This window comes from Chiloscyllium plagiosum, chromosome 1 (genome assembly GCF_004010195.1).
Source record: "Chiloscyllium plagiosum isolate BGI_BamShark_2017 chromosome 1, ASM401019v2, whole genome shotgun sequence".
Classification (NCBI taxonomy): Eukaryota; Metazoa; Chordata; class Chondrichthyes; order Orectolobiformes; family Hemiscylliidae; genus Chiloscyllium; species Chiloscyllium plagiosum.
The window spans coordinates 153416259-153433442 of record NC_057710.1 but is presented as its reverse complement, the minus strand read 5'-3'; the positions used below and the strand labels follow the sequence as shown (position 1 = coordinate 153433442).

Sequence of the window (17184 nt, the reverse complement as noted above, 5' to 3'; positions counted from 1 at the left end):
GCTGAATATTTACCATCTACCACCACTCTCTGACTTCGACTGGTTAGCCAGTTTTCTATCCAATTGGCCAAATTTCCCTCTATCCCATGCCTCCTGACTTTCCGCATAAGCCTACCATGGGGAACCTTATGAAATGCCTTACTAAAATCCATGTATACTACATCCACTGCTCTACCCTCATCCACATGAGGGTAGAGCAGTGGTGCTAATTCCTTCACCATATTCTTTAGTGTTAATGGGATGTTTGAAGAATCTTCCAAATTAAAAAAAAAATGATGCAAAATATCTGTTTAACTGTCGTGCCATTTCCTTGTTCTCCATAAGTATCTCCCTCGGTTCATTTTTAAGGGGTTTGTCTTCACTTTGACCTCTCTCTTGCTTTTTATATATTTAAATCATTTGCAAATCTTTAAAATTTATTTTGCTGCTTTGTCTCAGTGAGACAAATTTTAAAGTTCAACATGGTAATTTAACAAAATTAAAGAAACAAAAAATAGGTTTTGTAGTAACCTGATTAATTGTAAGGTTAAGTTGAGCTATCTATTTTATGATTCTTTTAATACCTTCATATGATATAAGTTATAATTTCAAGGCCTCAGGATCTTCTAAAATCCAGGGGTTGGAGCTGATTTTTAAGCATAACTGTGACACTGAGTTGAATTTAGATTGTGCAGTCTAAACATGTATTGCATGCTTTCATTTTCCAAGATGTTATCAGCACCATACAGTCAGCTACACATTTTTTTTTCTCATTGCTGGTCCACTTTTCTTTAAATAATTTTGAAAGCCAGGATAGCAAGGTCAAATGCATGATTGACGTAAAATCTGTATAATTTTTAATTAACTGTGTATATGAGGGAAAAATACAATTAAAACAAAACCAGAAACTGCTGGAGAAACTCAGTAGCTGTGGCAGTATCTGTGGACAGAAGACAGAGTTTGGGTTCAGTGGCTTTTCTTGAGTACTCTCAAGTCCTGAAGAAGGGTCATTGCACCTGAAACGTAACTCTCCTTTCCCTCCACAGATGCTGCCAGACCTGCTGAATATCTCCAGCAATGTCTGGTTTTGTTTCAGATTTCCAGCATCCACAGTTCTTTTTGATAGTAGCAATATTTGAATCATCTGCATGTAGCTATTTTATATTTTTATAAACTTCAGAAATTAAATTCAGCTGAGGGGAATCTGTAGGAGTTCGAGATAGGGGAGATTGTGGTAATGGTGATTTGGACAATGGGAGAAAGTGGGTACATGATGGGAGGATAGAATGGGACAAACATGAGTAATTAGATGAGGAAATATGGGGAGAACTGACACATGACTGCTTTAATTTCCATTTTTAGATTAGATTAGATTAGATTCCCTACAGTGTGGAAACAGGCCCTTCGGCCCAATGTCCACACCGACCCTCCGAAGAGCAACCCACCCAGACCCATTTTCCTCTGACTAATACACCTTACACTACGGGCAATTTAGCATGGCCAATTCACCTGACCTGCACAGCTTTGGACTGTGGGAGGAAACTGGAGCACCCGGAGGAAACCCACGCAGACACGGGGAGAATGTGCACACTCCACACGCAGTTGCCTGAGGTGGGAATTTTATATGATTGAATGACCTGAGTACTAAATTGTTGCATGTAAAATAGAGAAGTCACAGGTGGATTTTCTTTCCGAAAATATGCTGATATTATCAGTCCATGTTCACAGTATTTATTTTTTGTGTTCTGTAGTGAATAGACCTTTTTGATAACTAGGTACAATGTAACACAAGTTGAGTGTGTTTTGCTGGAAAAGCACAGCAGGTCAGGCAGCATCCGAGGAACAGGAAAATCGATGTTTCAGGCTGGAGCCCTTCTTCAGGAATGAGGTTGGGTAGATGATAGCTTGGAGAGGAGGGTGGAGTGGATAGGTGGGAAGGGAGATGGACAGGTGGGACAGGTCATGAGAGTGGTGCTGAGCTGGAAGGTTGGAACTGGGATAAGGTGGGGGGAGGGGAAATGAGGAAACTAAAGTCCATACTGATGCCATGGGGTTGAAGGGTCCCAATGCGGAAGATAAGGCTTTCTTCCTCCAGGCATCGGGTGGTGAGGGAGTGACAATGCAGGAGGCTCAGGACCTGCATGTCCTAAGCAGAGGGGGAGTTGAAATGTTCAGTCACAAGGCAGTGGGATTGGTTGGTATGGGTGTCCCAGAGATATTCTCTGAAGTGCTCCGCGAGAAGGCATCCAGTCTCTCCAATATAGAGGAGACTGCATTGGGAGTAACGGATGCAATAAATGACGTGTGGGAATGCTGGTGAAACTTTGATGGATGTGGAAGGCTCCTTTGGGGCCTTGAATGGAAGTGAAGGGGGGGATGTGTGGGTGCAGGTTTTGAAATCCCTGCGGTGGCAGGGACGGGTGGCTTATTAGGGGGTGTAGACCTGGCCAGGTAGTCGCAGAGGGAATGGTCTTTGCGGAAAGCGGATAGGAGTGGGTAGGGGAATATATCCCTGGTGGTGGGGTCCATTTGTAGGTGGTGGAAATGTTGGCGGATGATGCGATTTATGTGGAGGTTGGTGGGGTTTACTCTCACCTCCATCCACCTATCGCACTCTCAGCTACCTTCTCCCCAGCTCCCATTTATCAGTCCTCCCCCAAGGCTCCCAGCCCCATTCCTGATGAAGGGTTCCCCCCGAAACGTCGATTTTCCTGCTCCTCGGATGCTGCCTGATCTGCTGTGCTTTTCTGGCAACACACTCTCAACTCTGATCTCCAGCATCTGCAGATCTCACTGTCTCCACAATGTGATACAATCTGGAGTAAAGTCACAACTGGCATTTTTTCAAATAAAAGTATTTACAGAATACAAGGACATAATTTTAAAGTCAGAGCAAGGCCACTTTGAACTGTGACTAAGTAATAATTTAATACAAAGATTGGTGGACATTTATAACTTCCTGAAATGACTCTGGTGCTGGATCACTTGAAATTTTCAACACTAAGATTGATAAATATTTGTTAAGGAAAGCTTTCAAGGAATTTGGATCAAGGTGGGTAAATGCAAGTGCAGATCCATCATCTCTTGGGATGGCAGAATATCTGGTGGTGCTGAATGGCTTACTACTATAATCATCAAGTTGAGACCTACCTCAGAGGAAAAGCCAGGAAAGCTAGTAAATGAGACATGTTGGTCTGATTTGTCTCTGACTTCAAACCCCATGTCCAGTCTGACTAGTATGTTCATTTCCAAGTTTTACTCAACTGTTTTTTCCCTCTCTTGTGGTTAGGTAATCTTGATAGGGACCCCTCAGCCTACTAGGACCTCTAGTAGGCTGAGTCCTCTTACCTCCTACACAACACAAGTGGGATTGACTTGACCCTGAGAGAATTTGGTTAATCACAGTGGGTCCTATCTGACACAGGAGGAGCTGTACCAATGCTTCGAAGCCCACACAATGCTGAGGATCAATCTCAGTGGGGCCTCCTTTGATTCTGCTCGTTCTATTCGAGACTGACAAGGAATCGCAAGTTTAGCAGGACCTCTTCAACATTGGATGCTCTTGTACAACTACAGATGAACTGGTGGCACTGGCTGTCATGGGTCTCACTGATTCGCAGAGGCCCAAACACTGAACCACAACCAGCTGACATTACTGGAACCTGCTCAACTCTTAATCACACTGTGGGCTGAGCCTTTTGGGTCCTGCCAACTCTGGATCTGCTCGTCTACTATGATGGGGCACAGTTGAATATGGTAGGGCTTGCGTGACTTTGGTCTAGCCCCACATGGCGCTGTTGTGGCCTACACCTATCTTATGGGATCTGCGTGACTCCCACAAGATTAGCGAGACCCTGTGCAGTAGAAGGGTAGCAAGGAAAAGCCAAGGAACTAAAGACAGCAGAGCCTGATGTCAGTGGTGAGTAAGTTGTTGGAAGGGATTCTGAAGGAGAGGATTTACGTACATTTTGAAAGGCAAGGACTGATTAGGGATTGTCAACGTGGCTTTGTGTTTGGGAGTTCGTGTCTCACTAACTTGACTGAGTTTTTTGAAGAGGTGACAAACAAGATTGATGAAAGTAGAGCGATGTATGGATTGACTAGGTTCTGCATGGTAGACTGGTGAGCAAGGTTAGTTTGCATGGAATCTGTGGGAGCTGGCCAGTTGGATAAAAATCGGCTTGATGATAGGAGAATAAAGGTTGGTGGTAGAAGTTTGGACAGGAGACCTGTGACCCAGCGGTGTGCCACATGGATCGGTGCTGAGTCTACTACTTTTTGTCATTATATAAATGATTTGAATGTGAATATAGGAGGTATGCTTTGTAAGTTTGCAGAAGACACCAAAATAGATGTAGTGGACACTGAAGAAGGTTCTTTCAGAGTACAATGGGATTTTGATCAGATGGACCAATGGGCTGTTGAGTGGCAGATGGCATTTAATTTAGATAAATGTGAGGTATTGCATTTTGGTAAGGCAAACCAGGGCTTGTATAGTAAATGGTAGGACCGTGGGGCATGTTACCAAGCAAAGAGATCTAGGGTGCAGGTGCATAGTTTCTTGAAAGTGGAGTTGTAGGTAGTTAAAAATCACACAACATCAGGTTATAGTTCAACAGGTTTAATTTGAAGTACACTAGCTTTCGGAGCGCTACTCCTTCATCACAACCACCTTGTGAAGGAGCAGTACTCCGAAAGCTAGTGTGCTTCCAATTAAACCTGTTGAACTATAACCTGATGTTGTGTGATTTTTAACTTTGTACACCCCAGTCCAACACCGGCGTCTCCAAATCATGAGTTGTAGATGGATAGGGTGGTGAACACAATACTTGTTTGCCTTCACTGGTTAGTACATTGCATAAAGAAGTTGGGAGGTCATGTTGCGGCTATACAGGACATTGGTGAGGCCACTTTTGGAATACTGCATTAAATTATAGTCTCCCTGCTATAGGAAAGATGTTAAACTTGAAAGGGTTCAGAAAAGATGTAAAGGATGTTGCCAAGGTTGGATGTTTTGAGTTATAAGGAGAGGTTCAATGGGCTGGGGCTGTTTTCTGTGGAGTGTTGGAGGCTGAGATGACCTTGCAGAAGTTTATAAAATCCTGAGGGGGCATCAATAGTGTGAATATCCAAGGTCTTTTTCCCAGGGAAGGGGAATTCAAAACGAGTGGGCATAGGTGTAATTTGAGAGGGGATAGACTTAAAATGAACCTGAAGAGCAATGATTTCATGCAGAGGATAGTGCATGCATGGAACGAGTTGCCAGAGGAGATGGTGGAGGCTGGTGTAATTACAATACTTAAAAGGCATTTGGTTGGGTATATGAATAGGAAGGGTTTAGAGGGCTTTCGGCCAAATGTTGGCAAATGGGACCAAATCAGTTTAGTATATCTGGCTGGCGTAGGTGAATTGGACTGAAGTGTGTGTTTCTGTGCTACGTGACTCTGACTTTGAATGCAGTGATTTCAGCAGCAGCACTTAAATTACAATTTTGCATTAGCTGGGTTGCTGACAATCCATTCAATTTAGAATGAAAGTTCTTCTAGAGTGTAAGCACGTAAAAAAATTCATCATTGTATGGTATTAGCACGCACTTGAATGGAGATCTGGGATATCTTAGAACAAAACACTGTGATGAAACAGCAGGTTGTAAATAACTATAACTAAAGGACACGTTCTTGTCAGTTGGGTGGTGGCTGACTAATTGTTCTTAAAATAGCTTCATCAGATGTATGGTCACAATTTAATATGACTGATCAATTGCATTCATTTCATTTTAATTCTTTTCTGATACTTGTTTGTTCAGGTCACTTATGAAATACACAAGGAGAGTTTGGCCAGAACATTTGAGGAGTACCAAAGACGAGATGAAAGTACAAACCAAATCCCAACCATTCAAACTATTTCTGAGATTAGCAGCACACAAGAAGCTACAATTCAGAAAGATGTTTTTGAGGTCCAGAGTGCACCCCATTCTGAAAATGTTGAGAAGCAATTAGAAAAAGCAGAAGGTTTCAAACAACTTGAAGGTTACCAGGAAGCCAGTTCTCTGAACACTGAAGTACAGCAGAAAAACATGGAACAGACAGACAAAATAAAAAAAGCAACTGAGTCACTTAATGGCACTGAAGTAACTAAGGTGATAACACAAGTAGATCAGATATCAAATAAATTACCAGATTCTTTGGAAAGTTTTGAAGTTGAGAAATCTGAAGTAACTGAAATGTGCATGGAAGATGTGGACTGTTCAGCTGCTCGTTCCACCGATGTGTTTTCAGATGAAATGACTGAAAGTGAAGTAACTAAAGTAAAAGAGAAAACAACAACTGCAATTACTACAAATGGGCAAGAGCCTAATGTTGCATTGGACCCATGTGATCCAAAGGTTGATGTGGTAGAATATTCAAACAATGGACAACAGAACAGCATAAATAGTGAAGAGAACTGTGTCTCAGAGCTTCAGGACACTTCTCAAGAACTAAATATTTCAACTACTGCATCCAAAGAGAGTTCAAGCAGTTCAGAAGCAGTTTCAAATCACTCCGCGTCTGTACTACAGGAGGAGATGATCAAAGTAAAACAAGAGATGGCAAAATTGCAAACAGAATCAAGCACTGAACCCTTAAAAGAACTTGACAGCCACACTGCTGATTCTAGCACTCATGACAGTAATAGCCCAGATAAAGATATTGGAACAATTAACACAAAAACTAGAGAGTTGAAAGTCCTATCTGCTAAAGAAATTGCTAGATTGGATGTGTCTAGTGTTGCAGCTGATACTGAGAGGTTGGAACTTCGAGCAAGTATAAGTCAAGAATCTACAATGGTCCCAAAGCCCCCTATTCAGGTAATACACTTTATTGTGATGGAAAACTTAAAATGACAACTTCAGTTTAACAGCATGAATCTCCACTTTTTCTGAATTTTATGAGCCTGAGATATGAGGAAATTGAATATCAGTGATTTTGTCTGTGGTGGAATAATAATCTCTCCTGCAAATGTTTGAGAGATCTTCCTGTCCTGTTTTTCAATTATGTTTGTTTTACCTGAAACTAACCATCTGCAGAGATTATAACGATAGAAAACATCAGAAACACTACAGTCTGGAATCTTTTGTGGCGAGGGAAATAGAGCTAATGTTTCGGGTTGATGATTGATCATCAGTATTTTCCTTTTTGGTTTCTAGTTACTGCTACATTTTTTTTGCCAAACTCTAACAATATATCTTCTCTTTGTCTTTAATCAAAAATTCCAGTCAATCCTGTGTTGCCTTTATTTTGTCACCACCTCAGTCATTTTGTTTTATAATCTTTATTAGAATGACGCAAGTAATTCCGGTATTTGGGCGGAATGTAGTCTGTCAGATGGAATTGAATTGTCCTTCATGCGATTTTGTGTTTTGCCAATTGATTATATAGCTTTTCCTTAAGTAAAATGCTTTTAGAAGATTTGAAGTTTCATGTTTTTAGTTGAATGGCCTTACTAAGGGAACCATTAACAGACTAAATTAAGTCATCTGTTTTTGATGTTATTTAGATCATTATAATACAGTTTTCAATTTAAATGTGAAAATTAGATTTTTTTATATGACATTCAGTTCTATACTTGCTGAAATCATGACTGATACTGGAAGGTTGTAAAGTACCTGAATGAAAGATAGGATGCTGTTATTGTGAATCTGAGGACAGCTTGAAAAATGGTGTGCTAATCTGAGGACAGAGGAGTGAGATTAAAATGGAAGGCAATCTAAAATTCAAAGTCATGCTTGTAGACTGAACAGAGATGTTCTGCAAAGATATCATTCAAGCTTTGTTACTTACCCAGAATAGAGGCGAACCCATGACAAGCTATAGTATATACCAAATTGAAACATGTCTAAGTAAGTTATTATTTATTTGAAAAGATGAGAAGTGTGGGAAATGTGACAAATGTCATTGAGTCAACAATGGTGAAATGGAATTTTTGATTAAAGACAAAGAGAAGGTATATTGTTGGAGGTGGGGTAGAAGATAGCATCATTTAAGCAGAGGAGGCGAACTGAGATTGGAGTTGAGACTTTAAAGGGGTTGGAGTGCAAATAAGTGTGAACAGGATAGCTGTAGGAGTTGGTGGGCTAACAGTAGGAGCAGAATTCACCAGTCAGCCTTGCAAATCTGCTCTGCCATTCAATCAAATTGTGGCTGATAGTCCTCAACCCCACTTTGTTGCCTTTGCCAAAAACCTTTGAGTCCCTTGTTGATTAAAGCTCTGTTTATCTCAATGTTGAATATGCTTCATGACCTCACCTCAAAAGCGTTCTGCAGTGAAGAATTCCAGAGATTCACTAACCTCTGAGAGATGAAATTCCTTCCAGTGTCGTCATAAGTGGGTGACCCCTTACACTGAGAATATACCTAATCCTAGACTCCCCCTTGAGAGCAAGCAATCTCTCCCTGGCAAATCCTTTAAGAATTTTGTATGCTTCAATAACGCCAACCTCATTCTTCTAAACTGTAATGAATACGATCCCAACTATTAATCCTATACTTATAAGATGGTCTGTCCGCATTCAAGGTCAACCTAGTAAAACTTGTCTAGACTGCTTTCAATGTAAGTATATCTTTACTTAGACAAAGGGACTAAAACTGTTTGTAGTATTCCAGGTGTCGTCTGCCTAGTACTCTTACTTTCAGCAAGAGTTCCCTATTTTTATACTTCATTCTGTTTGAAATGAAGGCCAAAATACCATTTGCGTTTGCTGTTATCTGCTGAATTTGTATGCTAGTCTTTTGTGATTTATGCATGAAGACTCCCAAATCCTACTATGCTGTAGTTTTCTGCAGTCTTTCTTCAGTAATTGTAGATATTGACTGACAGCCTATCCCAAAAGCCTATCGCAATAGAATGTATTAAAATTTGGTTCAAGGTATGTATAGAAACTAAGGAAAATTCTGGAAAAAATTGTTTGTAAGTATCTCCTGACAGAATTACTGATATATCTGTAAAATCTAATCCTTCTCTTAACCATATTTTGTAACATAAGTTGTAATTTATACATTTTTAAAATGAATTGCATATTTGTAATTGCCTCCATAATGAATTGTGTAAGGGTCTAGGGGAATTAAATCCAAATCTAACAAATGGTAGGACATTGATTTGGAACAGCATTGTGGCTTTTTGCCTTTAATATTTGAATGACAAGGAAATAACTTTAGTAAACATATCAATCTGTATTACTACCAACTAGGAAAAAGACAAGTTAAAGAAGGAGGGAATTAGAGATGGACCATATTAAATTGAGAGGTGGAAATTGCAAGCAGAGATTTAAAATTTCAAGTTTGGGGCAACAGCAATAAGTGAAACTTATTCAGTCATCAGTGTGCTGAAAATAGAGGTGTGGGGAAGGGTTTGGATAGGACTGGAGCCATGTGCCCCGCAGAAAGAAAGACTTTAATGGATCAATCTATACAGATTCCATTATACTTTTTTATTTGGAGAGTGTGAGTAGTGTTAAAAGAGAAATTGTACAATATAGCAAGTTCAGACAGGCAGAGGAGATGACTGGTGGTTGGACAATGTTTGGATTTCTGCTGAAGGAACAAATTAAATGCCCACAACGCATCTTAGTTTAAGGAGTGACAATGTAAATAGACAGACTGCAGACCACAGTGGGAGGTTCGGTGGAATGGCCGTGCTAATTTGCACGCAGTGTCCAGAGATGGACAGGCTAGGTGGATTAGCTTTGGTAAATGTGGGGTTTTGGGAACAGCTTTGGGTCCTGGGTATATGTGGGATGCGCTTCGGAAGATTGGTACAGACTCTGGGCTGAATAGCTTCTCCACATTGCCAGGATTCTAGTAGTAATAGTTAGGGTCAGGAAACTTTTAAAAGAAGGCCATCAGAAAGGGAGGGAGAGTTGAGTACCTAGCCTTTACAAGGTAAAGATGTGTTTGTCAAACAAAAGCTCTGATCTTTCCAGGTATCGAGATGAGCAGGAACATTTTGTGTTCATAGATAGGACATAATACAGATGAATAAATTTTTTTTTATAAGAAAATCCTGTCCGTTTGCTAATCACATCAATACCTGAACATTCAAATGCTCACCTTGGTATAAAGTTAAAAAAAGACTTGAACAAGAGATCCTTTTATTTACATTTTGTGTTATTTGATTTGCTGTTTGCCCAGTTATCACAACTGGAACTTACAAATCAACAAAGTGTTGTACCTGATGAGCAAAGAAAAGGGTCCAATCCCTCAGGACGTGCCACCATGTTTCGCATTCCAGAATTTAAATGGTCTCCCATGCACCAACGCCTGCTTAATGACTTGCTATTCTCCATTGAAACGGATGTGCAGATGTGGCGAAGGTTAGTTATGTGTTGTGATTGTATGTTGATGTGTTAAATCTCATGCTGTTTAGCACTGTTGTGCTTTTTGGATAGCAAGTTGATTGCACCCTGCTTCAACATTGAATAGCTTCCCCTTGTGTATCACCTTTCCTAAGAAAAATTCTGTATTTGTTTCACTTTCTTAGAGGCTTCAGTTTGAGAAGCACCCAGCTACATGTGCAAGTAAATGAGAGAATGTTGTAAAAAGAGTTGAATTCTTTTTTTCCTCTTTTGAGCAGCCATAACACAAAGACAGTGATGGATTTTGTTAACAGCAGTGAAAACATCATCTTTGTCCACAACACTATTCACCTTGTCTCTCAGGTGGTAGATAACATCATAATGGCCTGTGGTGGGATTCTCCCACTTCTATCTGCAGCGACATCTACCACAGTGAGTATGAAATAATAGATCAAATGGATTTAGTTGAAAAATAGATTTCTCTTGGGTTTATGAAGATAGAAAATTGAACCTCCATCTTTTTATTTGCTTTGCATGAGTGATTCAAGCATGGTCTAATATGACTGATCGAAGTTACTTAGCAAAAATCCTGTTAGTCATATATTTTGTAACGTTGTAAGATGAGCTACAAAATATATGAAAAATGTGCGTAAAATGTTTTCTTTCTCCATGTGTACATGCCTATTCCATTTTAAAAAGGAAATACCCATGTATTACTTTTTTTCCAGTAAGTTTCTCAACTACCTTTTAATTTTTCTAAAGTGCCACTTGAGTTTTTACTGCATTGTTGTTTAATTTGCCTGTACGTGCCCGTTTTCCAACTATTTTGAGAGTAAATGAGGATAGCATTTTCTAAACTGGTGATCAGAAAAATCCCAATTTAAAGCACCAATAGTAAAATTAATTAATATATTTGAATGTTTGACAGAAGGTGCAGTAATCAAGCCTTGTTTAAAATAGCTGCCAAGAACATGTACTGTGTTCCTGTTGATGTTCAGTAAATAGTGCATTACTAGAACAGGCTAGAAAATTCTAGTTGAGTTAATCTTACACATTTCTAAATTACTCATTATGGACTGTAGTTCTCTACTTCATGGTCACACAGGATTAACTCTGGAATTGTTATACTTTCATTAATGGAGTAAGTTAGCGTTGGTAATTTGAGTTGCAGTAAAATCTTGAGTCACATCCTAATAGAACATCCTCTAACTTTGTGTTAAATCTGATTTTGTGATAACCCAGAGACCTGTTTCCTCATTAATGTATCGACTAGGAAAATGGTAAACTTGTGGGTATGCATTCATTGGTTCTTTAGGGTCATTGGCCTACTCAGCTGTAGAACGCACTGCATCTGCGATGGGATCATCTGACAATTCCAAAGAGTGCTATATTGCCCATCTCTGTTTAAGTTTCCGTGGTTGTTTCTGCTGGAAGTACCATGCTGGCCTTGCATGGCTGAGTGATAAGTGCTGTGGCCTTGGGTTGTTTGGCCCCATTCTTCTACTCCTTATTCTTATCCTCTTGTGCAGATGTAACCTGTGTTGAAATCAGGATGTTGAAAGCAATTTACAGTTGTGACTTCTGTTATCACCATCCACTCCTTTTTCATCATAGGCATTGCCTCTAGTATAGACGGATGTTACTTTGTGTTGAGGGTATTAATTAATTGTTAGTTTTATGTTCCTAATCACACCTGATTTATTGCTTGGAGCTTGGCAGTAGTGTTGAGAGGCAAGAACAAACATTTTGTACCTTTCAGACTGGCAATGTTGTGGGCTGTGGGGTAGTCTTCCTATTTTTGCTTTGTTGCATTTTATGCCTTTTTCCTGACCCATGTCTCCAAGGTAGATTAGATTACATTACAGTGTGGAAACAGGCCCTTCGGCCCAACAAGTCCACACCGACCGCTGAAGCGCAACCCACCCATACCCCTATATTTACCCCTTACTTAAGATTGTGGGCAATTTAGCATGGCCAATTCACCTGACCTGCACATCTTTGGACTGTGGGAGGAAACCGGAGCACCCAGAGGAAACCCACACAGTCAGTCGCCTGAGGCGGGTATTGAACCCGGGTCTCCGGCGCTATGAGGCAGCAGTGCTAACCACTGTGCCACCATGCCGCCCACCGACCGTGCCGCTCACTGGAGGTACTGGAGGTTGTCCACATGGTTTTGTTAGGTTTGCACTGCGAGGTTAGTGTTTTGACATTCCAAGACACCATGTTGTTTTGCGACTTTCTCAAGAAGTGACGAGGTTTTTAGTGCAATCCTTGTTAACATAGATCATAGCAGTGACGTGTTTCTTACTCTACTATCTAATTTTGTCACATTTAAGTATCAAAGAACAATCTGCCAAAAGATTCCAGTTTCATCAGACTTAAAATGTTTCTCTGTACAAATGCATTCAAGACATGAGTGAGAACTTAATGGAGCTCATAGTCTATCATTGCTGCTGCAGTATGGTATCTTCACTAGTTACTATGTGGAAGATGATGCTCTACCTCATTTTCCTTTTTCCAGTCAACCTTCACTGCAGGTGACTTTGATGTGACCCAGTCACTTTGCCAAGGTGATTGCCATTTTCTGCAAGATTGAACTGAAGATGGGAGCGTACTTACTACATTAGCAGAGCCTTTTCAATGTCTGGGTGGTCAACCACTCTTATCTTCTCCCTTGACAGAGAGCGTGCCTATTGGGTGAACTGTTCCATAATCCTTCATAATGGTGGACAAACTTAGTGGCAGAATCTGCTTCGTCTTTGCAATGTCTGCATTTTGTTTCATGCCATAGTTTTCTACTGGCTGCATCAACTTCACCTGCTCTCTGGTTGACAATACTTTTAACTTTCTCATGGGTTGAGCCTTCGTCTCATGACGTTTCACAGGGAGATCTCAATGTCAAATGATGGATTGCTCTGTGCTCCATGATTTGTGTGTGATCTAAATTGTCTGATTGGCTAGCAGAGCCAAGTTTCTACTCATTCAGAGTATCTGCCGAATTTCAGCCTATTTTAGGTATCGTTCTATTAATTTTAGGGATTTATGGTCACATTTGCTGAATGTAGCCCCTTAGAGCCAGGGACCCAGGTGGTTCCAGTGGTTTGGCCATGCTTGATTCATGATTCTATTCTATGGTACAGAAAATATACAACTGTAACAATTGAGGATAATTCACTGATACCAGAGAATAAACAGGCTATTGGCACAGAATTTGTTGGCATTGTTAAAGGGGTCAGTATCCTGCTCCCTTGCCGAGATTTTGGGGAACTCTTTCCTCAGCCTTCCATCTATCCTTCTTGCCCATCTTCCATCTGTCTGTTGAGCATTGCTTGATGAAGACTGTTGTTTGAGGACCATCCAGTGAGAACTGCTGTCTAAAACGTCTATCCCAATGTTATATTTCTAGGGGATGGTAACTTTGTCCATGTCAATCAATTGTCTGAATCCCTTTGGTCAATGGCCATGTGACAGCCACACATACCAGCCTCTTGCTGCCTTTACCTGAAGGTTATTTTACCTCCCTCTCTAAGAAGGAATGTTTATTTTCAAAGACAGCCCACTGACAATAGGGTGGACATCAACTCACTTCTTGTAATTCTTTCCTTTCTTTTCATAGTGCAGAATTTTGAAAAGTTAAGTACTACTGCAATAGCTGTTAAACAAAATCTCATACAACATGGTAAATTCTAGGAAAATTTAAGCTTTTAGGGAACTTCATTATTCAATTGTTCTGTGAGATTTGCTGTTTTACTGACTGGATGAGTTGATTACTTTGATATAAATGAGATTTTGTACCATTCAAATCATCACAAATATCATAGTTTCTGCATGAATTATTTAATGAAATGCATTCTAATGAGTATTTTCAATTGAAGGTATTTCTATCTTAGGGGAATTGTATCTTTGTAACTCCTGATAAAATTACTGATAATTCTGTTAAAAATCTAACCCTGTTCTTCTCTCTACTGTGTTTTGCAACATAAGTAGTCATTTATACGTTTTTTATACATTTTTCATCATTGTAGTCACTTGCATAATATTCTTGTAGTTTGAATTGTGTGTAAAGGATAGGGAAAATTAAATCCCCATCTAACAAATGGTAGGATATTAATTTGGAACAGAATGGCAGATTTTATACTTAATTGGAGTTACTCCCATGATATTTAACATACTTCTCTGTATTAACAACCACCGGTTGCTACTCTCTATAGTGGAACTCTATGCAAGTAAAAGAAATCAGGGACAATTCCTCCTTATCTTTATTCTTGCTTCCACCATGCAACGATATATTTAGGTACACTCCACCCTTGTGACAGGGAAATATTCCAACTTCTTTTTAAAGTATATTCCTGTATTAGTACTATGAAATTGCGAACATTGTCCATGCAATCCTTTCAAATGTTGCACTGTACTTAAGGTGAACCATTATGATTAGAGATCAATTGCTTTTTTCATTCATAAAGTATTCTGTGTCTCTGCCTCATGTGCATTTCAATGATTTTAACAGTAATATTGAAGTTTTGGCTCAAGTTTTTGGTCAAACTTAGTCATGTAGAAACGCTTTGTGTTTTTCCTCTCAATTTTGTCTGTCCAGATTCACAATTCATTCTGCTTCAATCTTGATTGTATTGTTGCATACAGTAATTATTCTTCAGTTTTTCTCACTGAAATCTGACATCTTGCCAGATTTTAACTCTGTTGCAAGGGTGTCACTTTGCTTTTTCAGAATTGTACTTCTAAGTCAGTCTTCTATATTATATAGCAGATGCAGAGAATGTAGAATTAGTCTTGTGCTGTGTAATTGTTTCTGTTCAAACATATTGATCATGAACACGCCTCAACCTTATTTTTCCCTCACTCTTTGCCTAAGTATCTTTGCTTCGTTCATTCTTTCCCCAGACAAAAAGTAGGTTCAGCCTTAACATTGGGGCGTGTCTTGTTATACTGTGGAAATGTGAAATGTTACAGACTATTGATGTTTTAGCTGGAGTGTATGCTTAACTACTTTCTATATAAACTATATCAGTTTAGTGTGCCACTGAAGCTACTGTTTGAATAGTAATGTTGACTCATCAGGAACACCATGTATTTAAGACCTATTTGTAGTCATTTGTAATTATTTTAATAATACTTTTCACAGCATGAATTGGAGAACATCGAACCAACACAAGGGCTGTCGTTTGAAACCTCTGTGACTTTTCTTCAGAGGCTAATAGGTCTTGTTGATGTGCTGATTTTTGCCAGCTCACTTAGCTTCACTGAAATTGAGGCTGAAAAGAACATGTCTACTGGAGGAATATTAAGGCAGTGTCTTCGTTTAGGTGAGTATATTGTATAGAAGGATGCGTTTTGTACTTTAAGTATGTTGCTTTAGAAAATCCTATTGCAGCATCAGTTTGTATTTAGTTTGTATATAGCATGGCTTTTCCAAAGGATAAGTACAATAAAAGATAAATGCAAAATCACTTCCATGTAATGAATGCTGTAATGCTTTCAAAAAGTGCAAGTTGCACTTTTTTTTGTCTGTGTTTTGGAAAAAGATTAAATAATTAAGATTTTTTAGAAATAAGCAATTCAACTGTGTACAGTTGTAAGGATTTGCACAAGTTGCTTTAAAATATTCCACAAATATTATACAATTCTGGTCAGGATTCAGAAATGTCAAAAGGATAAATTTACACATTCCTTAACATGAGTCAGAAATTGATGCTAAGAAATTGCAATATGATCTCCAGACATAATCCCAGGATCCATGACTTCATTGCAAATTGATTCAATAGCTCAACTTAAAGATTTGACTTCTAAATGATAAGAGAATTAGAAGTAATCGTCTGTTTAAATGATAGTGACTATAATGCATACTCAAAGTTGATAATAGGGCGGCATGGTGGCTCAGTGGTTAGCACTGCTGCCTGACAGTGCCAGGGAATCTGGTTTGATTCCAGCCTCTGATAGAGTCTGTGTGGAGTTTGCACATTCTCCCTGCATCTGCGTGGGTTTCCTCTGGGTGCTCTGGTTTCCCCCTCAGTCCGAAGCTGTGCAGGTTAGGTGAATTAGGCATGCTTAATTACCCATAGTGGTTAGGTTAGGTGCATTAGTCAGGGGAAATGTAGAGTAATAGGGTAGAGAATGGGTAAGGGTGGGTTACTCTTAGGAGGGTAGGTGTGGACTTGTTAGGCCAAATGGATTGTTTCCACACTATAGAGATTCTATGAAAGCATGACAAGACCAAATTAATAGATTGCAGGAAAGCCAATTTTTGATGTGTTGAGACTGGGAATTGGGAAAATAAAATGGAAAACAAAGTTGCCAAACAATTAAGTACAGCTGTAGAGGCATAGAGTCATAGAGATGTACAGCACGGAAACAGACCCTTCGGTCCAACCCGTCCATGCCGACCAGATATCCGAACCGAATTTAGTCCCACCTGCTAGCACCCAGCCCATATCCATCCAAACGCTTCCTATTCATATACCCGTCCAAATGCCTCTTAAATGTTGCAATTGTACCAGTCTCCACCACATTCTCTGGCAGCTTATTCCATACACGTACCACCCTCTGCATGAAAAAGTTGCCCCTTAGGTCTCTTTTTATATCTTTCCCCTCTCACCCTAAACCTATGCCCTCTAGTTCTGACTCCCCAACCCCAGGGAAAAGACTTTGTCTATTTATCCTATCCATGTCCCTCATAATTTTGTAAACCTCTATAAGGTCACCCCTCAACCTCCGATGCTCCATGGAAAACAGCCCTAGCCTGTTCAGCCTCTCCCTGTAGCTCAGATCCTCCAACACTAGCAACATCCTTGTAAATCTTTTCTGAACCCTTTCAAGTTTCACAACATCTTTCCGATAGGAAGGAGACCAGAATTGCATGC

General features: G+C 39.7%; 1 protein-coding gene across 2 annotated transcripts in view; it reads left to right on the top strand.

The window, feature by feature from the left end:
• The window catches only part of lrba (LPS responsive beige-like anchor protein), an 875634-nt gene that overhangs the window by 162766 nt on the left and 695684 nt on the right, over positions 1-17184 (top strand). For both annotated transcript variants that reach the window (XM_043699606.1, XM_043699616.1), the window contains exons 22-25: positions 5786-6826; positions 10146-10327; positions 10588-10741; positions 15450-15630. In XM_043699606.1, coding sequence (XP_043555541.1) covers positions 5786-6826; positions 10146-10327; positions 10588-10741; positions 15450-15630 — 1558 coding nt within the window. The remainder of the gene's footprint in view (positions 1-5785; positions 6827-10145; positions 10328-10587; positions 10742-15449; positions 15631-17184) is intronic.